Raw genomic sequence first — 25,494 nt, 5'->3', positions numbered from 1 at the left:
TTTCCGTAAATAATGTAATTTTTAAAACTTTTTTGTTTTTTTTTTATTTTGCGGGCGTTCTAGAATAGTGTGTAAAGCTCTGCTTGATCAGAAACTAATTATAGAAAAAATAGCTTTCATGAATTATTTATTTCCGTCGCAGTACTGCTGCAAAAATATGCACACTGCGTTACTAGTAATGTTTGCTGTAAACAAAATGGCTGTGTTTGAAATATGAAGTAAGTATTTGTGGCTCATTACTGATTTTTGTACATGTCATCGCCATGGTGTGTAGTAGAAGAAAATGAAAGTACATCTGTACTCTTATTTTTTCCGGGTACATACCATGACGAAGACAGGTACAAACATCAGTAACGAGCAACAAATATTTATTTCAGGTTTCAAACACAGTCTTTTTGTTTACAGCTTGCAATATGTGCATATTTTCGCAGCGTTACTGCGATGAAAAGAAAATTTTGATATGAAGTTGATTCGGAAACAGTTTCCAGAACTAATTTAAACACGCCAATAGCAACATGCTGAAAATGAATAGGCTATAAAATGCCTTCACAGCCGAGACTGTTCCACGCCTCCTTTTTATTATCTCGTAACGTGCCCTATGGAATAGGCCTACTGAATGGTTAAACGTGTGTTAAATGTTATTGTTGATTTCTAAATATTATTTGCTGTCCTAAAAGCGTCACTCCTGTCTCTTCACATGCAAAGTATTATCTTACGAGCATGAGAAATGCAATCGGATTCATGTGAGAGCGAATGAAGGATTTGTGTTTGTCACAGGTGAAGAACAGCCTCATTCTAAATTGTGTTTATAAAACCGTCAAAAATACCAACAATATTATAGACACAGCTGCTCGTCTTTGATAGACAACGTGAAATATTTATAGACACTAAATAACTTGCGCAGCATATAAGAACAGACATGCATTCGGATAAAAAGTTATCTTGTCCACTACACACGACTGCGCGCGGTCTAATTGCCATAAACGGTAATTCGGTAAAATCTTAAGGCAACATCACAGCGTTAACACTGGTTTAGATAAAAAATTGGAAACTCACACTATTACTTCCAAAGTGATATTAAACCATCGTAACAGAGCAAATAAATTAAAATGCGGGCTTTCAGCCATTGGTAGAAGAATGTGAATTGTTTTGATCAATTCTCAACAGTTTTATGGCATTCACTCGACCTAGAAGAATTGCCTACCGAAACTTTTGTCTCATAATAATATTCGAACAAGATGACAGTGTATTATCTCTGTTAACGTATAACTTAATTTTCAGACTAGTAGAGTGTCCGCTTGCCATTGTTCCATTAAATCTCCGTACACAGCGCATAAAGGGTATACTGCTGAAACAGTAAGGATGTATATCAAAATTAATTCTGTAACACAGCTTCAACGACATGATTTACCATTCAACATTGACTATTGGTGTCCAGCGCGTTGTCAGATGTTATCATTCGATATTCGAACAAAGGTAGCTGCAGTGGGTGGAGACAACTTTGTGAAAATGACAGGTGTATGGTGCTAACGTGATGATAGGGGACTTACCAATGGTGGCGATATACACGTCGTAATATCGTTCGTCGCAATAGCGGTGTACGATGCACGTCTTGCCTACGTTTGAGTCACCCAGGACCAGAACTTTGTAAGTCGCAGCAAAATCAAGCGCCATCTTGCTCGATGTGACAAGTACAGGAACACCCAGCGATTCGCTAGGCGAACACCGTCTGCTGCGATACGCGAATCGATCGGCACGGAAGCGAACGCATCTGCGCGCGCCGGCCGCCCGAGTGCGACTGCGCCAGCGTCAGCGTCAGCGGAAATTTCAGCAACGGTAGACGGCAAGGCGCCATGTTACCACTCGTGGCGTGGTTGGAAATGATAGTTAAATAAGATCTGCGAATGTCATTAAAAAATTACATCATACCATGGAGAACGTCACTAGCGCTAGCTTTAAACACAAACTGTACTTTTCGTATTGCCGCGCCGTTAGTTCGCACAGTCTGCTGTTAACTCAGAGATCACTGTGTGTACCACAACCAACGAGGTTAGAATCTAGCCACCTTGATCACAACTTAACTGCATTACTGTCATACTACCAGGACTATTAGCATATTATAGAAGCAAGGAATACTAAAAAGTTTGAGGTCAAGATTAAAACGAAAGAAAGTACTTTTTCAAGTACGCAGGTTCATGTACGATGCAATACCAGCGAACACCGCAGAAGCAATTTTAAAGCAACCAAGCTGTGAAACATATAACGAGAGACACTTTAAATACCCTTAGCATTAGGAGTACTTGATTTTAATTAAAAATGAAACTATTATTTATTTTCTTGATAAGTTGCTCGAGGTATTTGGGGACAAAAATCGACTTTGCATTGTAAACAAATACGAACTTCTTTGGACGAGCTGTCAGTTTTGTTTTGAAGACGGTGAGGTAGAGAATCCATCTCGTCGAATGGCTATACAAAGTGAAACACTGACGAGTATTTATGTGTTCCTCGGCGACTTTCTGGCGTTTGTGCGTAAATAATACCAGTATTTTATGTTTCATAAATCTATGTTGGTTTTTGTTCCATTGTTGTAAAGTTAATCGCTTGTTATTTATTTCGTACAGTAGAGTTAGTGATGACTTGAGCTTGTTCTTTCAGCTGAAGAGCCACAGATTTTTAGATAGTTACATACTCGTACATCCAGATGTAAACGACGCTGTCCTTGCGCAGAGGGATGAAGAATTTGTTGAAAAACTACTTAATTACCTAGAGCAGCTGCAGGTATGAGGATGATCTTCTGAATATCTTTGATGTCAGTTATGATTTTACAATAATCTGTACGAGACAGGCCGTCGGTGATAAGTTCGGTATATATGACGCGATAAATTTTCTTTCCCTTGTATGCTTGACAGGGGTTGCTGGGAACATGTTCAAGAGAGAAACATTATGGACAGCTCGATGCCACAGAGCCATATTCTTGCTTCGATGAGAGGGAAAAGGCATGCAAGTTACCGAGGCACAGCAGCGATGCAGCGAATACAGCAGAAGACGATAATCCAGGAGTGGAATGGCAAGACAACGCCGCTGGATTCGAAGTAACACCGAGAGCTGAATCATTTGATGCTCTTTTTGAAATAACGCCAAAGGCTGACTCATTGGAACCGCAAGCTGATTGTCACAATTCAGAGGTATGGACACAGTTATGCTTTCTCTCGGCCATGATGTATTATAGTGAAGTGTTTTATACACATCAACCTAGAGTTTGCTTTGCACACGATATTGCTTTCCAAAGTATGACTACGTGGGTGCTGGTGGCAGCGGTGGAGGAGGAGTGGTTTTTATGTGATTTCACATGCTTTGGGCAGTGCAACCAGCCTACCAAGCAGCTATAAAAGAACTTGCTGTTTAAAATGTGTTCAAAGCGTAAGTGTTGATCAATTTTTTTCAGAAGTTTGTTAAGTTGCTAATTAAAAAATTGTATTAACTATCAAAATAAATCCTACAACCAACTACAACATTAGAGCATAAAATAAAGCCGTCTTCAGTCCAAAAATTGTCCAAACACAACTGTGCTATACTAGACATAATCTTCTCAATCAATATTCTGCAAACACTGTGAAATGCACGGCAGAGGGTACTTTCTGTTATGCAACACGTTAGGGTTGCTACCTGTTCAATTCGTGTACACAGAGTAACGAGAATGATTGCTCAAACACCTCTGTGCATGCTGCAGTTTATCTAATTGTGCCTTCATTGTCGATATGAGGGTCATATGTGACGGACTGTTGTGTATTCCTAGACTTATCTATTAATGCTTGTCCTTGAAACTTTTTAAGATGGCTTTTATGGTATTTTTAGTGTCTGTCTGCAACAATTGAGGCACTCTAGGCGCTACAGTCTGGAACCGCCCGACCGCTACGGTCGCAGGTTCGAATCCTGCTTCGGGCATGGATGTGTGTGATGTCCATAGGTTAGTTAGGTTTAAGTAGTTCTAAGTTCTACGGGACTGATGACCTCAGAAGTTAAGTCCCATAGTGCTCAGAGCCATTTAGCCAATTGAGGCACAAAATGTTACAAACTGGAGCAAGGAACTGAAGGGCATAAGAAGCTGTAGATATTGGCTTGCCAAAACCTTCCCATGTTCTGCCCACTTCAGTTGACAGTCAACATGCAATCCCAAGAATTAGGTCTAATTTACACATTCTGATAAGGCATTATTCACTTTGAGTCTAGCACCATCGTGTTTCTTGTTCAGTCGAGAGTTCATACACTTTGTCTTGTTTACATTTAGTGTTACTCTGTTGTTCAATGACCATTTGTGGACATCTTTGACAGCATAATTGTCTTTCTTTTGGTCAGCAGTGTTGGTGTATTATTTGTGATAATTATGGTGCTGTTGTCATTAAACAGCATTTTTTCTCTGTTCTGAACACACTGTGGGAAATCATGACTTGAGATTAAGATATTCTGACTAGCTCCAGCTCTTTGAATGGCTTATCATGTCGTAGATGCTGGTGAATCGCATCGCTTTGAGTCATCTGTGTCAGAGTGAACCTCTGTATATCAATGACTATTGAAGCTCCAGTACCTTAGTAATGTCCCACTTGTCAGTATCATGTCTGATGACATAGATGAGTGGATCTGACGACATAGGCGAGTTGATTTTCCCTTTCCTTTAGCTGAGATACTACTGACCAGTCATACCCAAAGCTGTTTGCAGGCACAATTAGAAATACAGAAGCATCCGATTCCACCCGTCTACTTTGACCCATGACGTCACAAATATGGCGGAAGCGACCATCACTACGACTCCAACATGGCGCCTATGACGTCATTACGTAAACATGACAACAAACACGAAAATACATTGAAAAACCAACACACACACGTTCCAAAAAAAACATAATGCAACTAACAGGACAAGTGTGGGAAATTGGGGGTTTTTAGGTGGGGACAGAGTAAATATAAACAAATTTAGGCACACACCACCATACCAAACCACACAAAACGACGAAAAAAAAACCAACAACACAAAACTCCCCAAATTCCACTAAACACAATATCCTCTGGAATCGGACACTTCCCTTGACCTATATAAGTCAAAAGCAGCTCCCGATCCCACAAATTGGAATCGAACACATCCCTTGACCTATATAGCTCAACATCAGCTCCCAATCCCACAAATAACACTTCCATTGACCTATATAGCTCAACAGCAACTCCCGATCCCACAAACTGGAACTGAACTCTTCACTTGACCTATATAGCTCAACAGCAACTCCCGATACCAGAACACCCACAGCCACAAGCACACATTGGAATCGAACACTTTCTTTGACCTATATAGGTCAACAGAAACTACCGATACCAAGTCATAAAACCCAAAACTACAACCATGTCAACAATCATCACTACCTCAAAAAACACAAAAAACCAACAAAATTGGAATTGAACACTTCCCTTGACCTGTTATCCTTACGGCATCTCCACATACAGCCGTCCCTGGTCTGAGACGCCGGAACTTTAGTAAGCCTCATTTCTTCACAACATACTGAACATTTCACAACTTCATCCAAAATTCTGAATAATTGAAGAAATTTTATTAGAGGCAATGCACTGTCCCCCATTATCGCCAACAACCGAAAACTGTTGACTTTGTCAGTCATATCCATACCTACCAAAGACATAAAAAAAAGCAATTTACCAAAATTCACACACGACGAACAGAAGAAAACTACAGTAATGTCGAAATAACGAAACTAAAATTGTTAACTCACTGACAAATATTCCTCTGAAAGCACAGTCCCGGTACCAAGCACATGCAATGCTATCAGTACCACGCACGTGCAATGCTATCACACAAATGAACCCCATATGCCACGTAAAACGCTACCCATAAACACACCACCAGACAGAACCACCAACTGCAACAATACGCCACTCATAAACACGCCACACACGCAAACTAAACCAAAAACATCACCTGACACACCATCAGAGATCACAACTGATCACACAAAATGACATCTACAAACACGGCAATCTCACAAACTAAATTTGGCGCCGTCGTGATGTCACACATCACAACAGCCTTACGTCACGAGTCAAAGCCGACGGGTGGGATCGGATGCTTTGGTCGACCCGCACAATTTTCCGTCAGGACCCAACAGTACAGCGAGGCTCATCTGCTAATCGTTCTGAGCTTTTTAGTTACTATTTCTGTGGGCTGTATGCACTTTCACCAAATATAATTCTGTTATTGATCTAAAGATGAAAACTAGTTTGTTTTCATCTAAAATAATCTTTGTTTATTTTTTAGAAATCTTCAACAGAGGAAGAAAGTGGAGATGAAACTGCCCAAGATCAGGTTGCTGTTGATCAAGAAGAAAGTACAAACTGCAGTGGAGAAGTGGCCAAAGACAACAGTGTTCAGAATAAAAAGGTCAGCAACCACAATAGTTGAGTAATGTATAGTTATATTTATGACTTGTAGCAAATAAATGATTGGAATAGTAAAACATCAACTCACTGTGTAGTCGAGGAGTTGAGCCGTTGACAGGAATGCAAACAAGATGGATAACATCACTGAGTATGTAGGCAGTTATTTTTTTAAAGAGTAAACTAGCAAAAATCAACAACCGTGCCTACATTGTCCGACTTGACAATGGTCCCCTGATGCTGCAGCTCTGAAAGATATTCTCTGAAAGCTTAGAATTTCGAACACACTCAAACTCAGTACCAAAATATAGCATTATAGTCTCAGTACTTTGATTACAATATACATTTTGCTTTTATTCAACATTTTGATATAGAAAAAATACAGATTTACCAAAGTTTGTTACCTTCAGAGTATAAAAAATAAAGTCGTGGACTTTATGAAGATCACTCTAGTAAGGTATTGTACTTAAAGTATGAGGTGTGTTAAAAAAATTCTGGAACATTCGTAATTTCACGCCATTGGTGGGTTGATCCAAAATGCGGTTGGCACCCCCGCAAACGCCTGTGTTTAATGAGTAACTGCCAAAAGTTTCATTGTTATATGTCTGTTAGTTATCAATCAGTGCTATCGAGTAGAATGTTGGGGTCGACAGAAGCGTCCGATCCCACGCGTCGGCTTTGACCCGTGACGTAAGGGTGTTGTCGTGTGTGACGTCATGACGGCACGGAGTTTGGTTTGAGTGTGGCTGTCTCCAGTTCTGTTTTATCTTACTTTATTTACTTTTCTGATCTGTTTGTTCTATCTCGTGAGATTTTTTTTAAAATTTAAAAACACTTATTACGTATTTTAATTATCTGTTTCACCCAATTTCTGTTTTAGTTTATTATATTTATCTTTCTGATTTGTTCGTTCTATCCCATGAGATATTTTTTTTTAAAAAGACAAAAAACACTAATCAGCTACTGAAGCATCTTTATCTTCTATGGGTTGCAGGGGTTACGACCCCTGGGGAGGTGGGTGGGTATTCATGTATGGCTGTCTTCACTTACACGTTGTAGCTATGCAAGGCATCTAAATTTGTTTATATTTAGTTTGCCCCCCACCCAAAACACCCCATTTCCCGCACTTGTCCCGTTAGTGTCATTAGGCTTCTTGTGGAAAGTGTGTGTGTTTGTTTTTGTTTCCGCCATATTTGTGACGTCATGGGTCAAAGCAGACGGGCGGGATCGGACGCTTCCGTATTTCCAAATGTTATGTCACACAGTTTGCGAATTTTGAGATGGCAGAGTTAAAGGAGCAATGTGTCTGCATTAGATTTTGTGTGAAACTCAAGAAATCCGATACAGAGACACACCAAATGGTGGAGGAAGCCTACGGTGATGAGTGCTTAAGCTGTAATTGGTGTTACGAATGGTTCACACGGTTTAAAAATGGCTCAACAGAAATTATAGATGACACTCATTCAGGATGACCTTCAGCTTCTTCCAATAACCCTCATGTCAGCAACATCAACAAATTTGTGCATGCCAATCGAAGACTGACTCTCAGAGAGATTGTAGAAGACTGTAACATTTCAGTCGGATCATATAATGAAATCTGGTAACGGTATCTTGGAGTGCATTGTGTTGTCGCCAAGTTCATCCCGAAGCTCATGAGTCGTGACTGGAAAGATCTTCACGTGGCAGTGTGCGAAGAGCTTTTGGATTGCGCAAATGAGAGCGATATGTTTCTTAAGAGAATCATAACTGGTGATGAGATGTGGGTCTACGGTTGTGATGTAGAGACCAAGGTTCATTCTTCACAATGGGTCAGGAAAGGTTCCCCCAAGAACAAAAAAAGCTCATCTGTTCAGATCAGGTCAAATGTCAAAGCCATGCTGATAGTTTCCTTTGACCTTGAAGGATTAGTTCATCATGAATTTGTACCACAGTGACAACTCCCTCACCCCTTTTTGCTGCTTGGTGACTTTAATGCCCACTATCCCCTTTGGAGATCTCAAAGAACCAGTCTGAGAGGTGTCCTCTTGACTGACCTTCTCAGCAACTCAACCTCATCTGCCTTAACATGTACCCACTTTCCTCTGAGGCTCCACACACACCTATTCCCATTTGGACTTCTCCTTGTGCACTGCCCAGCTTATCTGTTATCTCTAGTGATCTGCTCTCTCTAACACATACTCATGCTATCCACTTGCCAATTCCTACCCCACCTAAGTGCACCTCCAAATGGCAGCTTTCTATGGCCGAATGGAGGCTTGACTTCTCCCTGCAGACCTTCAATGAACAACATTTCAGTAGTTCTGATAGCAAGGTAGAATATTTTACAAATGTTATCCTTACCGACCAGAATGTTCTATTCCTCGCATTTCATCTTTACTGCGCCATGTCCAAGTCCCTTGCTGGAGTGAGGTGTGTCTTGACGCAATTCGCAGGCAGAGACGTGCGCTCAGCATTTCTAACAGTCATTCTACAATGCATTCATTATAAAGTTGTGTGCACAGTGTTGTCACATTTTCCAAGATAGCAAAAACACTCGCTGGATTTCATTTACTAGTTCCTCTAAAAGTTGTACTCCCTCTTCAGTCAAGTGGGCCAACCAGTGTTAGCTTTCCGGGACCAAGGTTCGTTCCCCAATCTCCAGCCTGACCATAGCAGATGATGTCATAGTGAATCCTACTGCTATCTCCAACACTTTGGGCTACAATTTTGTGGGGATTTCGAGCTCCACCAACTATCACCCTGCCTCCCTCCGTTGGAAATGAGTGGAGGGCTACAATGCCACCTTTACTATGAGGAGCTAGATCCTGCTCTCACTTCATCTCAATCCTCTGCCCCAGGGCCAGGTGAAGTTCACATCCAGATGATGCAGAACTTTTCTCTTGCAGGCAAGCACTTCCTGCTTCACACATACTACTGCCTTTAGGCAGAGGGCACGTTGCACAGATACTGATGTGTCATACCCCTACTGAAGTCCAGTAAGGACAAACACCTCCCTTCTAGCTACCGCCCCATTTCTCTCACCAGCTGTATTTGCAATGTTATGGAATATATGATTCCTGCCTACTGGTATGGTGGATTGAGTCTCGCAGGTTACCAACCACTGCACAGTGTGGATTTTGAGCACTCTGTTCTGCAATTGGCTGTCCTGTCACTTTTTCAACCTGCGTCATGAATGGTTTTCTGCACATTTGTCTCCTCAAGTGGTGTTTCCAGTGCCGTCTTCTTTACTCGTGGAGCAGTGACAATGGCTATTCCTTTTCCATTGACAAAACTGTTTGCATGAATTCCTGGCAGTGTAATTGCTTCCCTACTATCCTTACATTTTCGGCCTGTTGCTCTTCTGTTGATCGAAACTATGAAATTCCTGGGGCTCATGCTTGATAGGCAACTTTCTTGGTCCTCCCATGCGTCTTCCCTGCCTGCCGCTCTATGTGGACCCTCAGTGTGCTACGTATCCTCAGCAGTACTTCCTGGGGAGCAGATTCGACTACCCCCCTCCATTTGTTCTGGTCTTTTGTCTGATCAAAACTAGAGTATGAGCATTTCATTTATGCATCTGCATGCCTGTCTGTCTTATATTGTCTCAGTGGAATCCACTGTAGTGGCATCTGTTTGCCCACTGGTGCCTTGTACACTAGCCCAGTTGAGAGTCATTATGCACAAGCTGCTGAACTACCGCTGTCGTACTGCCACAATTTTCTCCTTAGCAGATATGCATGCCATTTGTCTGCCATGTCTGGCTACCCATTGTATGCCTCCTCCTTTGATGACTCCTTTGATTGCCAGTATGGGGCCTGTCCCTCTTCTCTGTTACCTCATGGAGTTCGCTTTCAGCTATATCCCTGGCAGCTTAACTCCACTCTAACTGCCACTTTCCCAATTGGTGTGAGCCCTTCACCACGTTGGCTTTGTGCGGCGGTCCATGTTCTCCTTGGACTTCATCTGCTTCCTAAGGGTACTACTCCAGCCTCGCTCTATTGCCGTATGTTTCTCGACCTTCACACGGAACTTCATGATAGTTCCTTTGTGTACACTGGTGGCTCTGAGAATGACTGTGGTGTCGGGTGTGCCTTCATCATTGGCACCAACGTTTTTCAGTATTCACTTCTGGAACACTGCTTAGTATTTACAGCAGAGCTCTTCAACCTGGCCGGCCGCGATGGCCGAGCAGTTCTAGGTGCTTCAGTCTGGGACCAAGTTAAAATTAAGAGAACATCCAAAAAATACACAAGGTCCATCGACGAGAGCATAGGCTGCAACACTCTTCACTGGAATCCGATTCTTCTTGTCCCCAGATGTTGTAGGCAGTTACATCTCTTTCATTAAAACTTTCAAGTCCAGGTACACTAGACACTCCGCTACCACCTCTCACTATAGCAACAGTGAACCATCCATTTCCATGAGAGAATGTATCGTTTATATCCAAGCTAAAATTAAGAGAACATCCAAAAAATACACAAGGTCCATCGACAAGAGCATGGGCTGCAACACTACCACCTCTCACTATGGCAACAGTGAACCATCCATTTCCATGTGAGAAAGTATTGTTTATGTCCAAGCTAAAATTAAGTAAACAACCTAGAAATACACAAGGTCCATCGACGAGGGCGTGGGCTGCAACACTCTTGACTGGAATGCGATTCTTCTTGTCTCCTACTGTTGTTGTATGTTCAATGTTTTCTATATTTTTGTAGACTGTTGAGTGACGATGACGACGACAGATCTTTATTTATGAAAATATACAGTACAATCACCAACAAATTTTACATATTCACATACACCTTTACCTTTAATCCAAATAAATACAGATTCATTAGGATTGAGTTTTCTTTTGTTACGTGTATACAATACAAGTGTAGAAGTAGAATCATAAGCAGATTTACCAAAGTCTTTATTAGCAATTTCAAACATATGATAAGTACGATAGGCAATTACATCTCTATCATTAAAACTTTCAAGTGGAGGCCCAGCTTGGGGAACTATGCTTTATAAATTTTTTCAAACTGACAAGATAGACAAGAAAAATTGCATTCCAGTCAAGAGTGTTGCAGCCTCCGCCCTTGTCGATGGACCGTGTGTATTTCTAGGATGTTCACTTAATTTTAGCGTGGACATAAACGATACTTTCTCACGTGGAAATGGATGGTTCACTGTTGCCATAGTTAGAGGTGGTAGTGGAGTTTCTAGTGTACCTGGACTTGAAAGTTTTGATGATAGAGATGTAATTGCCTATCGTACCTATCATATGTTTGAAATTGCTATGGTCGCAGGTTCGAATCCTGCCTTGGTCATGGATGTGTGTGATGTCCTTAGGTTAGTTAGGTTTAAGTAGTTCTAAGTTCTAGGGGACTGATGACTTCAGATGTTAAGTCCCATATTGCTCAGAGCCATTTGAACCATTTGAATCTTCAACCTGTGTCCGACACTACAGTACATCTGGCAACACAGGCTTATGAATTGCGTCATCTGCTCAGAATCTCTCAGTGCCCTTCAGAGCCTCTGGGTGCTGTACACCACCCATTGTGTACTACAATGGCACCAGGTTAGCTTTCACTTGCTCGCTCTTGAAGGAGCTACTGTGACGTTTATGTAGGTCCCTGGTCACACCAGTCTGACGGGAAACGAAGCCGCTGACACTGCTGCCACGGCTGCAGTCCTCCTATCTCAGGCCACTAGTTCTTCCACACCCTCTGGTGATCTCTGTGTTGCCGTTTGTCAGCAGGTGTTGTCACTTTGGCATCACCACTGGTGTTCCCTTCACGGGAACAACCTCCGTGGAATTAAACCACTTCCAGGGGCTTGGTCGACCTCCTCTCGACCCTGTCGCTGTGAGGAGATTATTTTAGCTAGGTGCGTATCGGGCACTGTCTTTTTAGCTATCGCCGTTTGTTAAGTGGTGATCCCACACCACATTGTGCTCATTGCCCACAACTTCTTACTGTTCACCATTTCCTGACGGATTGCCCTTTTTTGTAATCACTTAAATTCTCATTTATGATTGCCGTCTGAGTTATCGGCCATTTTAGCGAACAGCACGCAGACTGTCAACCGCATTTTACTTTTTATCCATCGTAGCAATATGGTGAAGGACATTCAATCTTTAGTTCAGGACCTCCATTGTCTCTATGGCATATTTCTACATCTACATACATCTATGTATTTGCAGCACATTACACTTGTCTACATTGAGATTCAATTGCCATTCCCTGCACCATGCGTCAATTCGTTGCAGATCCTCCTGCATTTCCGTACAATTTTCCATTGTTACAACCTCTCGATACACCACAGCATCATCTGCAAAAAGCCTTAGTGAACTTCCGATGTCATCCACAAGGTCATTTATGTATATTGTGAATAGCAACGGTCCTATGACACTCCCCTGCAGGACACCTGAAATCACTCTTACTTCGGAAGACTTCTCTCCATTGAGAATGACATGCTGCGTTCTGTTATCTAGGAACTCTTCAATCCAATCACACAATTCGTCTGATAGTCCATATGCTCTTACTTTGTTCATTAAACGACTGTGGGGAACTGTATTGAACGCCTTGCGGAAGTCAAGAAACACGGCATCTACCTGTGAACCCGTGTCTCTGGCCCTCTGAGTTTCGTGGACGAATAGCGCGAGCTGGGTTTTAGATGACCGTCTTTTTCGAAACCCATGCTGATTCCTACAGAGTAGATTTCTAGTCTCCAGAAAAGTCATTGTACTCGAACATAATACGTGTTCCAAAATTCTACAACTGATCGACGTTAGAGATATAGGTCTATAGTTCTGCACATCTGTTCGACGTCCCTTCTTGAAAACGGGGATGACCTGTGCCCTTTTCCAATCCTTTCCTACGCTCTTCTAGAGACCTACGGTACACCGCTGCAAGAAGGGGGGCAAGTTCCTTCACGTACTCTGTGTAAAATGGACCTTTCTCCAAGTCCCTGTTTTTAGCGATTTTACCCTCCGTCGCTTGGGCTTAATGTGTAGTCATTTTTAACACTGTTTCATCTTCACGTCCTATGTTTCTGACAAAGGTGTGCATGACCCTAGTTGTTTGCGTGCCCTACAACAAAACAAACAGAAAACTAGATTACCATACAGGTAGCTCATTTGCCAGAAATGTCAGTATGTTGCCATATTATTTGTACTGTACAATCACATTTGCAACACTAGAACAATGTTTGAACATCAATATGAATTATTAGAGCACAAAGGTTTACAATTACATCGTAAATTAAATGTAGAATCGAATGTGTCGGTTCTTAATTGCAAAAACAGGCACACTTTGTATTTGTTAATTACCATGTCATCTACCATGAATAGGAAACAATGGTTTGACTAAACTGTACATTTTTTTGGCATAGAATCCAAATATGGAATAAATATTGGGGAGGAGATGTTGCGATTGGAAAATACAAAGCTGACTATGCCCAAGCAGGAGGGATGGTTAGGTGGTGGCTAGTTTTAGCACAGACAGATGTCTCCATTACTGATGTTAACTTTTCACCTAGAACATTCTTTTTTTCCTTCTTTTTTTTGTGCGATGCATTGTTTTTGAGATATTTAGCTGTCTCAAGTTAGAACAGACAATCTGTATACACTGAAAAGACGTGGATGGGTAACCATTCTAACAGTGATACAGCTCGTGAATCGAGAAATCCACTGACGTAATTGACTTTGGCAAAAGGCAGATTGTTATGGCCCAGCACCTGGGAACATGCATCTCAGAAATGGCAATGTTAGTTGGCTCTTTATTGGCTACTGGCGTAAGCACCAATGGGAAGTGGTTGAAAGATGGCAAAACTGCAAAAAGACAGTGTATTGGGCATCTGTGCTTCGTCACAGAATGTGGTGGTTGAATGCTTGCCCATCCTGTAAAACGTATAGGCAGCAATCTGTGGAAGATCCAATGATGGAGAGCAGTGGTGTTGCAAGCATGAGTGTTTCAGAGCACATCGTTCTACACACATTGTTGAACATGATGCTTCACAGAAGACTACTCCTACATGTCCCCATGTTGACACGATGACATCGTCAATTAAGAAGGCAGTGGGCAGGGGTAATTCAGATTGGATCACACGTTGATGTAAACATGTCACCCAGTCAGTTGAATCGTGTTCCTCATTACACCAGATTGACATTCATCTGTGGATACGCCGTCACAGAGTTGAAAAGGTATATGAAATGTGCTGTGTGCCATGGATGTGGCTTGTGGGGGCAGTATTATGCTGTGGAGGACATTCACCGTGGCATCCGTGGGACTTGGAGTAATAGAAGGCACAGTCACAGCTATGCAATATGTACAAAATATTATGGGATACCTGCTTCCCTTCATGCTTGATGTCTTCCCCATGGCAGTGCCATCTTCCAGCAGGATAACTTCATGTGCCACAAGGCCAGAACAGTGCTATAGTGGTGTGAAGACCATGACAATGAACTCACATTGACATGTCTCAGCCACCAAATTTGCCCAGTTTGAACCTGATGGGACACATGTGGGATGCTTCACACACTCAGACCATCGACATGTAATACAGGGTGTCTCAAACAAAAGTGTATATTTGAAGAGCTCTCTGTGCGTGAGCAGCAAGCCAGTGGAGAATGGGGGGCAGGATGGGTTACGTTCATCGCCTGCTTGGCCTTTAGGATCTCAGACGATACGGAGCCCTTCTCAGGAGTGGACTGCACGTTCTGTGTGTGAGAATTTTACAAAGACTGCAATTTGGTATCTGTAATGTGGACAAAGTTTTGCAGTCATCACGGATTGCATAATGTGACTGATGCCTCAAGTATTCCCCTTGTCCGGAAATGGATCAAAACATTTGTGGAGACCGGTTCAACACTGGAAAAAAAGTCTAGGTGGTCAAGGTCATCAGAACAGGTGAATCGGTGGAGAGTGCAAATTGGTCCGTTTGTGATGATGCTAACCTCTCCATTCGTAAGCATGCAAGTTCTTTAAATGTACATAGCTCATCAGTGCACAAAATTCTGCAAAATTACTGTTAACTGCACCATTACAAATTCCAGTTGGTACAAGAATTAAAGTCTCAGGATGCCAGGTATAGGCTTCAGTTTGTTAATGATGTGACTGAGTGCCCTTCATTTATCGTCATTTTGTTCTCTGTTGAGACTCATTTTCACCTGAACAATCACATCAAAAAGCAAAATTGCAACTACTGGAGTGCACCAAATCCTAAACAGACACAGGAGAAACCGCTTCATTCACCAAAAGTTACTGCAAGGGCTACAATGTCGGCTCGAGTAATAATTGCCACATACTTTTTTGAGGACAGGAACGGTTGTGCTGTTACAGTGAATTTGGAACATTACGTGACAATGATAAATGACTCATTTGGTAACTGAATTGCAAAACATTTCTGGTTATAACAAAAGAACATGGTTACATCAAAATGGAACCACAGCACACACATCTATGCATCTATTCTGTGAACTCATGAAGTGTTTCCTGGCAAACTGATCTCCAGGAGAGGTGACACAAATTGCCCCACGTAATCCAGATTTGAGCATCATGGATTTTTTTCTTGTGGGGATCTGTCAAATCTAAAATATATGTCAATAATCTGACTTATCTGGATCAATTGATAGAAAATATCCGTAGAAAAGTGGCAGCCACCCCACTGTCTATGTGCCGAGCTGCCATGCAAAATTTTGTCGTCATTTAAATGAGTGCCATAGGCATGCTGATTTGCATTTAAATGACATTATTTTTAAGAAGAAAATTCCTAACCTGTATATTTGAATAATAAATAAAGATAGTGTCCGTAGACTTCAGCCTATATTTTATTTTGACACATCAAATATATACTTTCTTTTGAGACACCCTGTATATGGTAACTGTGTGACCTGTGTGTAGGCGTCTGGTGACACACACCTCTGGAAACCTGCCGAGAATTTGTCATGCAGAATTGCTGCTGCATTGCCTTCCAAAGGTGGTCTGACATGCCATTAAATGTTTTATTTCATCTGTGTTGTGGTGTAACGTGGAGTCCCACCTCTTCCTCACAATCAGATAAAAGATGTTCATGTGAAAACATTGTTTATGCAGTTAGTATCAAGAGAATCTCAACTGTGCACACTTTGTTTCATGTAAATGCAGAGGTGATGAAGGAAGCATCGTGGAAGTGTGACAGTGATAGTGTCTGCCTGATAGAAGGAGTTGCTTTTGCTTTGGCTTCACGGCTTGGCAGTGTTTTGAAAGGCAGAGACAAAGAGGTGCTATCTACAATGCCAATGCCCAATTTAAAAGCTGAAGGTAAATGTCACTCTCTTCTGTGATGTAACAATATTAACTTTGAAAATGTTTTTCTGGTGAATATGAGACCTGTTCATACAATGCATGTAAATGTTTCATAAGAGCAACAAAATACAGAAGAGCACTTTAAAAGGCAGTTATTTCATTTCATAACTTGTCGATTACGGAGCTCTTACAGCTCTCAACCCTCTACAGACAGAAATGAAGTCGCACGTTGAGAGTTTTTGGCACTGCATAGCAGGTGCACAGTATGAAGAAACTACGAGAAGGTGTTTATAAGAAAATAGTCAAGGTAAAAGTTCATGAGCAGTATCAGGCTGACAGGTAATTTGTGAGTTTATTGGTTCAATCACAACACATAACCAGAACCCTTTTAAAACTTCAGTGTATGTACACTGATCAGCCAGAAAATTATGACCACCTGCGTGATAGCTGGTATGTCTACCTTTGTAACAGATAAAAGTAGCGATATGTCGTGGCATGGAAACAATGAGGCCGTGGTAGGTCGCTGGAGGGAGTTGGTGCCACATCTGCATGCACAAGCCACCTAATTCCTGTAAATTCTAGGGAGGAGGGCAACGATCTGTGACACCATGTTGAATTGCATGCCAGATGTTTGATCACTTTTAGATCTGACAAGTTGCTGTCCAGCACATCAATTGGAACTCACCACTGTGTTCCTCGAACAACTCCATCACATTCCTGGTCTTGTGACATGGTGCATTTAAAAATGCCACTATCATTAGGAAACATGATTGTCATGAAGGAGTGTGTGTGGTCTGCAACCAGTGTACGATACTTCTTGGCCATCTACTGGACCCATGGATATCCTTGTGAATGTTTCCCAGAGCATAATGAAGCTCCCGCCAGCTTGTCTCTGTCCCACAGTATAAGTGTCAAGTAGCTGTTTCCCTGGAAGATGACGGATTCGTGCCCACCCATCAGCAGGATGAAGAAGGTATTGGGATTTATCAGACCATTCAACGCTCTGCCACTTGTAATCTTACCCTCCCACACATCGCTATTATAGTTCTCTGTCTTTGCACAAATTTTAAAATCTACAAGAGGCGTAAGATAATACAAAAGGAAAAACTTTTTACTTATCTTCATTTTCTCTTCTTGTTGTTGGCTCCGCTTTTTGTGTCCTGGGGTACACTGTTGCGGCTGTAATTTTTATAATGTTGAGGGTTCCTGTTAAACTGAATAATTGATGAAGATTTGACTGTATATTTCTTGAATTTTATTCCTTGTCACATTATTAAATATCACACTGACTTTACGTTTTACACATTAAAAAAAACAATTATTACATTGTTCTTGACAAACTTAGAAAAATTCTACTTTCATCAGAAGCATGCCCACTACTCCTAACATTTTGCAGTACTCACAATATTCCAAAGAGTTTACAAACTATCTTTACAAAACAAGAATCATCGCCAAGATATATCATTATTTTACAAATGAGTCCAGGAATAAATTTAATAATTAGCATTGGATCACATAATTAATAATATTAATTTTAAATATGCCAGAAATTTCGTAATTTCAAATATTTTTTAAAAAAGAGTAATTTTAACTAACAAATTAATTTCTTTTTACACATTTTAGCCTGAAATACAATACATTTTAAAATCTACAAGAGGCGTAAGATAATACAAAAGAAAAACTTTTTACTTATCTTCATTTTCTCTTCTTGTTGTTGGCTCCACTTTTTGTAGAATATGAAATTCATTTAATTAAACAGCTGAGGTAATGTTCACGTATATAAGAATCGATAGTATACATGGTATTGGTTATTTTTAAAAAAATATGGTATTATTAGAGGAGGGTGTCACATTAACACACTGCACCACCATCCAGTGCTGATGGTCGTGTGCCCATTTCAGTCATAGTTGCCAATCTCATGGTGTAAACAGTGGCACATGGGTCGTCGGCTGTGGAGGCCCATCATTAGGAGTGTTGGTTGGCTGCACTGTTTAGAAACACTTGTACTCTGCCCAGCATTAAAGTCTAATGTTAATTCCGCCACACTTTGCCGCATGTCCTGTTTCACCAGTCTGCCCAGCCTACGATGTCCTGACATCTGTAATGAGGGGTGGCCACCCAACATCTGGACATGTTTTACCTTAGTTTCACCAGGTGTTGAAGATACTCACCACAGTTCTCCTTGAACATCCGATAAGTTGTGCAGTTCCTGAAATTCACAATCTGGCTTCTACACACGGGCCACACACTCTGTGATACTACGTGCACCGTGCATTCGTCTGAGCATCAGTCATTCCTCACCAGGTGATGCTGCTATTGCCTGGATGGGTTTATGTCAATACTAGGTCAGTGTTCATAATGTTCTGGCTGGTCAGTGTATTTACTCTGTTTGCTTCATGTTGCACATGCAATATGGTAATGATTTTGTGTTTTGATTATAGGCAGAAGTGCAACAGAGCTTCCCACTGGGATTGACTATTCCCAGGGGTGGGCCGTACATCTGTACAGCATGCCACAAGGAATTCCGGGACAAGGCGACTCTCAGCAGGCACTTCCGCAGACATACAGGTTTGACGCTCTAGTGGATGATTTATTTCTATAGCTTTCTTGTCTTGAGTTTACTGTGCTTTGTGTTTGCCTCCATTGTTGTTACTGTCTTATGGTTCTTTAGAGTTAAATGTTTGCAACCATGTACATAGATTGAGGGGGAGGGGGGAGGTTGTGGGGGCTCAAACCCATCCCGAAATATTGATGAAGCTAAAAAGGGGGAGAAGTGATCTTAAAATCAATTGCAGTGTATGCATTATTTTAAACTTACTGCATATTCAAATGGTGGCTATTGCCAGTGTGGCGCAATGCATGAGGGGCTTACGGCAGTGACGATCCAGAATTGGCTACGATGTTGGCACCAATGTGTTGACTTAGCCTCAAATGAATATTGTTTGTTTGGAGTCCTGTAAAGTCCAACTAGCACTGTCCCTACACTAATTGTCACAGATGTTGAGGCGGATTGTAGTGGGAACACATTCATTGACATGGCTGCAGCTTAGAACTACCATTGGCATTGCACTTCCTAGACAATGCAGAAATCATTGTTATCATGATGAGTATTTTCTTAAATGTTCATTTTAATTAGTGTTATGTAGGAGAGAGGAACAGTTAGCATGCAAAATGCTAGTGTCCGTGCTTTGTTACATTTGTGTTTCGACATTTATGCTTGTTGTGTATTTGTACTTCACAAGCCACAACATGGTATGTGAGGCAGAGTACTTTAGTATCAGCACACTTGCTACCAGCAGTTCCATTCGCGTACAGTACGCATAAAAAGTTTGCTTTTATGCCTGAGCATTTGCTCTGATTTCCCCAATGTTGTCCTAATGATCCACATGCAGTATACGAAGGGGTGTTCAATAAGTAATGCAAAATACTTTTTTTCAGCAAGTTCTGTTGAAACAATGCAGAATTTGTCGTGGAACATTGGAATATTCCTGCTTCAGCCACCATAGTTTCATGAAGTTCTGGTATGTGGCACCACTAAACGTAGCATTCAAGATGGCATCTATAATGGAGGTACGATGCAGGCGGTGTGACATCCCCTCTCTGCCATGTGCTGGTGTTGTCGACGCCGTGGAGCTGTTACTGCTACAGCTCGGTCGGCAATGATGGATATCTCCATCTCAATCGGTTAATGAGAGACAAGATCTGAAAAAGCTCTTAAGAAATTGTTCCTCGTGTAATGATTAAAGTTTGATTGCGAGTCTGCACAGTTTCCTTATTAATGCGAACTGTGCACTTTGATTGTCTCTTATGGTTTGAAGTTGGATTATTATGTGCCCGGTTAACACTTTAGTGCAGTAATTAATGAATCTTCCCTCATGCGCATCGTCCACATAACCAAAAGTAAGGAAAAAGTTCAATTGCAGATCGTATTGGTCATTGTTTGTCTGTTGCTAAGTAAAATTGTTCGCTCTATGTGATGCGAGATCCACAGATACTATTTAACAATGTCTTAATTATCTTGCATCGTAATATTATGTATGTCCAAACCTTCCTTGTCACAACTAACAGTCCATGAATTTATTTCCAAGTTAAATAGTCACTGTTCATTAACTTTTGATGAGCATTTACCAAATATTCATAGAATTATGGAGTGACACATTGAATTTCCACTTTTGATGAACAATTTTATTGTTCCTTTTCGCTAAATACTTTATAAATGTCATGCCACACGCCCACGTAGTTACGTAGCACTGGCAGTTCTATTAGTTTCAAGTATCTTGACAATTACAACAGCTTTAACCCTCGGTGTAATTGTATCTTCTTCATGTATTTGTGTGAATGTCTCCTAAATGTGTATTATAGTCTTTTGAAACTTTGTCCATTCACTTATATGAATGTTGAGTCCAATATTGCCTACTTCCGTTAATAAAGTCCAACAACTCAGTATACACAGTCAGCATACTATCTCGCTTCAAGTCACTAGTCTGAATATCAGTTCACAAAATCCATGCGTCTACGTCATGCAACAGCAACTCTTGAAAGTAAAACAATCTCGTCGCACTCCATTTGCTCAACTATGGCAAGAGCTGCTCTCATTTGACTTGATAGCACGATAGCTAGCAACTGACTTACTTTTTCTGTGAATGAGTATTGTAGACACATCGAATTTCTTTGTTGCATTTACAACTCTCTTCCACATAAAAGTTATCTCTGACAGACATTTCTTTGGACTTAACTTTCATGGTGTTAATTTGCAATTATTACTTAAATGTTTGGCAAATAGCTAAAGATGACCTTTCTTCCTTCCTTTCTACCAAAACACACTCTGTAATGCTTAATGTTGGTGTTTATCAAGACTTTCTGGTGTTATATCATTGGCAAAGTTGTCGTACCTGTCAGGATAACTTTTCCCTACTTTACATCATGATGGTCTTTCCTAATTGGGTTTTGGGGTTCATTAGGGTGTCACAGCGGCGAGCTGCCATTGAATTTCTTTTGGCAGAAAACCAGAGCATCACAGATATTCATAAGCACCAGCAGAATGTCTACAGAGATGTAGCAGTGAAAAAAACACTGCAAATTGTTGGTGAAGCATCTGTCACCATCGCAACAATTTGACACAAATTTGTCTGATCTCCTGCATGTCAGCCAGCGGCAAACACCTGTGACTCCTACACTTTGTGAACATACAGACACTCTCATTCGAGGTGATTGACTTACCACAAATACCTCGCCGCACACTTGGACGCATTGCTGAACAACTGGACGTCTCTGTTGGCACTGATACACTTGTCCACCAGTTCGGGTACTCAAAGGTGTGTACTCACTGGGGATACTCACCACCTAATAGAAGACTACAAAGAACAATGAAGGACTTTTTGTTCAGAACTGCTTGCACATTACAGGTCTGATCATGACAGATTTTTGTCGAACATCGTCACGTGGGTTCGTCACTTCCAACTGGAAACAAAACGGCTATCCACTGTGTGGTGTCACACCACCTCTTTTCTGAAGAAAAACTTCAAAACTGCATCCTCAGCCGGTTAAGTCAATGTGATGGTCTTCTGGGATGCTCAAGGAGTTACTCTGTTTGATATCCTCCCTCAGGGTGCACTGAGCAGCTCTGAAGTACAGGGTGGTCCGGGCCAAGTATCTCGCAAAATAAGCATCAAACGGAAATACTACAAAGAACAAAACTCGTCTAGCTTTAAGGGAGAAACCAGATGGTGCTATGGTTGGCCCGCTAGATGGCGCTGCCATAGGTGAAACGGATATCAACTGCGTTTTTTAAAATAGGAACCCCCATTTTTTTATCACATATTCGTGTAGCACGTAAAGAAATATGAATGTTTTAGTTGGACTACTTTTTTCACTTTGTGATAGATGGCCTGTAATAGTCACAAATGTATAAGTACGTGGTATCACGTAACATTACACCAGTGCGGACGGTATTTGCTTCCTGATACATTACCCGTGTTAAAATAGACTGTTTACCACTTGCGGAAAAGGTCGATTTGTGTTGATGTAAGGCTATTGTGATCAAAATGCCCAACAGGTGTGTCGTATGTATGCTGCTCGGTATCCTAGACGACATCATCCAAGTGTCCGGACTGTCCACCGGATAGTTTCCTTATTTAATCCGCACATCAGTAGCAGACAAATTGCATGAGAATCGGGAATCTCAAAAACATTGGTGTCGAGAATGCTACATCGACATCAATTGCACCCGTACCATATTTCTGTGCACCAGAAATTGCATGACGACGACTTTGAATGTCGTGTACAGTTCTGCCACTGGGCACAACAGAAATTACGGGATGATGACAGATTTATTTGTACGTATTCTATTTAGCGACGAAGCGTCATTCACCAACAGCTGTTACATAAACTGGCATAATATGCACTATTGGGCAACGGAAAATCCACAATGGCTGCGACAAATGGAACACCAGCGACCTTGGTGAGTTAATGTATGGTGCAACATTATGGGAGGAAGGATAATTGGCCTCCATTTTATCGATGGCAGTCTAAATGGTGCAATGTATGCTGATTTCCTACATAATGTTCTACCGCTGTTACTACAAGATGTTTCACTGCATGACAGAATGGTGATTTACTTCCAACGTGATGAACGTCTGGCACACAGCTCACATGCGGCTGAAGCGGTATTGAATAGCAAATTTCATGACGGGTGGCTTGGTCATCGAAGCACCATACCGTGGCCCTCACGTTCACCATATCTGAGGTCCCCAGATTTCTTTCTGTGGGGAAAGTTGAAGGATATTTGCTATCGTGATCCACCAATAATGCCTGACAACATGCGTCAGCGCATTGTCAATGCATGTGCGAACATTCAATGCATGTGTGAACATTACTGAAGGCGAACTGTTGACAGTAATGTCGTTACGCATATTGCCAAATGCATTGAGGTTGACGGACATCATTTTGAGCATTTATTGCATTAATGTTGTATTTACAGGTAATCACGCTGTAACAGCATGCGTTCTCAGAAATGATAAGTTCACAAAGGTACATGTATCACATTGGAACAACCGAAATAAAATGTTCAAACGTACCTACGTTCTGTATTTTAATTTAAAAAAACCTACCTGTTACCAACTCTTCGTCTAAAATTGAGCTATATGTTTGTGACTATTACAGCGCCATCTATCACAAAGCGAAAAAGGTGGTCCAACTAAAACATTCATATTTCTTTACGTACTACACAAATATGTAATTAAAAATGGGGGTTCCTATGTAAAAAAACGCAGTTGATATCCGTTTGACCTATGGCAGCAGCGCCATCTATCGGGCTAACCATAGCGCCATCTGGTTTCCCCCTTCAAGGTATACGAGTTTCGTTCTGTGTAGTTTTCATTTGACGCTTATTTCGTGAGATATTTGGTCCGGTCATGATCAATGGACCACCCTGTATACTGTGCTACCCTCAGGAAACTGGAGAAACTACTTCAGCGTATTTGTCACCATGAAAATGGGAAAAAAACTTGCATAACAACGCAAGGCCTTGCACAAGTCTGTCTGTGAAACTTCATTGGACTAATCTTCCTCATTCACCCTGCAGGCTAGATCGCAACCTCTCGACTTCCATCCATTTAGCCCAAGTGCTGCTCCGCAGGAAGCAGTATGTGGATGATGATGATGTTATTGATGCAGCAAGACATTGGCTCCAACATTGATTAGTGGAGCAGTACCCTGCGGGCGTACAGGCCCTCTCAATAAAGTGGCATTCATATCTGCATCAGTATGGTAACTGAATGGCAGCAATATACCTTGATCTTCATTTGTAAAGGAACACTTGAAGACTGAATTTAACATTTCAGCTATATTTTTGCTGTTTTCTAGTTTGGGTCTTGTATCAGTGATTGATTGAACACTTTAGTTGCTTATCTTCAGCTCACACTTTGCCTTGTGTCCATTATGGAGAATGTGTTGTTTCTTAAGAAGTTTCTTAATGTTGTTTGTATACCGTGGTGGGTCTCTACTGTCTAGTTCTTTGAAGTGAAATATTCAGAGTATATTCTTTCATGCCTAACACTTCTGTTCTTACATCAGATACCAATTTGCTTTGAAGCACGTTATCTTTTGTGAAACAGTACAAAAATACCCTGAATTTTCTTGCAACAATAAATGGTTTTATTTACTTTCGCTAAAGAACTATAATAGCAATTTACACACAAACTCGCAGTGAACAAGCAATTAAATACTGACTCACGAAATAAATCTAGAACCCAAGGTGTAGCAAAATATACATGATTTGATGCAGAATTAATGCTCTACATCCCTGGTAACTTTGAAGTTTTTGAATTTTGGAAGACTTTGAGAAATACAAGAAAAAGTTGGAATTTCGTTAGTTATGATCATGGCTGAAGTTCCACTCAGAAATTGGGAAAAAATCAGATTATTTATACCACAAGGCTATTTGAGTGATTAAAACAGTTTCCAGTACTCCACTAGTTTTTGGATGGCAGAACTCTAATTTTCTTAGCATGCTAGCTGTTACATGTCATTTTGTGGGCGTGGTAATTTGTATTGACAGTAAACTTTATTCAGTAGCCATTCATTGCCAACCGTAGTGATCTTACATGGTTAGAACATGCATAATTCAATTTCATATTCATTACTGTTAATAAGTATAGCATTTGAACATAAACGTTCCTATTCTGTGCTTTCAGGAAATGTTATATTTTTAATGTGTTATTTCAAGCAAAGCACTGAGCAGGGTAGTGTGGTACCTGATGCTCCAGATTCACAGCCATCAAGATTTCAGACTTGGAAGCGACCGGCTCAA

At 41.1% G+C, this 25,494-nt stretch overlaps 2 protein-coding genes across 2 annotated transcripts in view; one reads left to right on the top strand and one right to left on the bottom strand.

Annotated features, from left to right (window-relative positions):
• The window catches only part of LOC124718677 (ras-related protein Rab-8A), a 254,876-nt gene extending 253,202 nt beyond the window's left edge, over positions 1–1,674 (bottom strand). Inside the window, exon 1 of the mRNA XM_047244302.1 lies at positions 1,551–1,674. Coding sequence (XP_047100258.1) covers positions 1,551–1,674 — 124 coding nt within the window. The remainder of the gene's footprint in view (positions 1–1,550) is intronic.
• A 742-nt stretch (positions 1,675–2,416) lies between these two features.
• Positions 2,417–25,494, top strand: part of LOC124718988 (zinc finger protein ZFP2-like) — an 85,053-nt gene continuing 61,975 nt past the window's right edge. Inside the window, exons 1-5 of the mRNA XM_047244658.1 lie at positions 2,417–2,525; positions 2,656–2,778; positions 2,910–3,185; positions 6,317–6,439; positions 19,127–19,253. Coding sequence (XP_047100614.1) covers positions 2,463–2,525; positions 2,656–2,778; positions 2,910–3,185; positions 6,317–6,439; positions 19,127–19,253 — 712 coding nt within the window. The 5' untranslated portion in view covers positions 2,417–2,462. The remainder of the gene's footprint in view (positions 2,526–2,655; positions 2,779–2,909; positions 3,186–6,316; positions 6,440–19,126; positions 19,254–25,494) is intronic.

The sequence above is a fragment of the Schistocerca piceifrons genome, chromosome 10 (assembly GCF_021461385.2).
Source record: "Schistocerca piceifrons isolate TAMUIC-IGC-003096 chromosome 10, iqSchPice1.1, whole genome shotgun sequence".
NCBI classification, from domain to species: domain Eukaryota; kingdom Metazoa; phylum Arthropoda; class Insecta; order Orthoptera; family Acrididae; genus Schistocerca; species Schistocerca piceifrons.
This window is presented reverse-complemented; position numbering and strand designations above follow the sequence as displayed.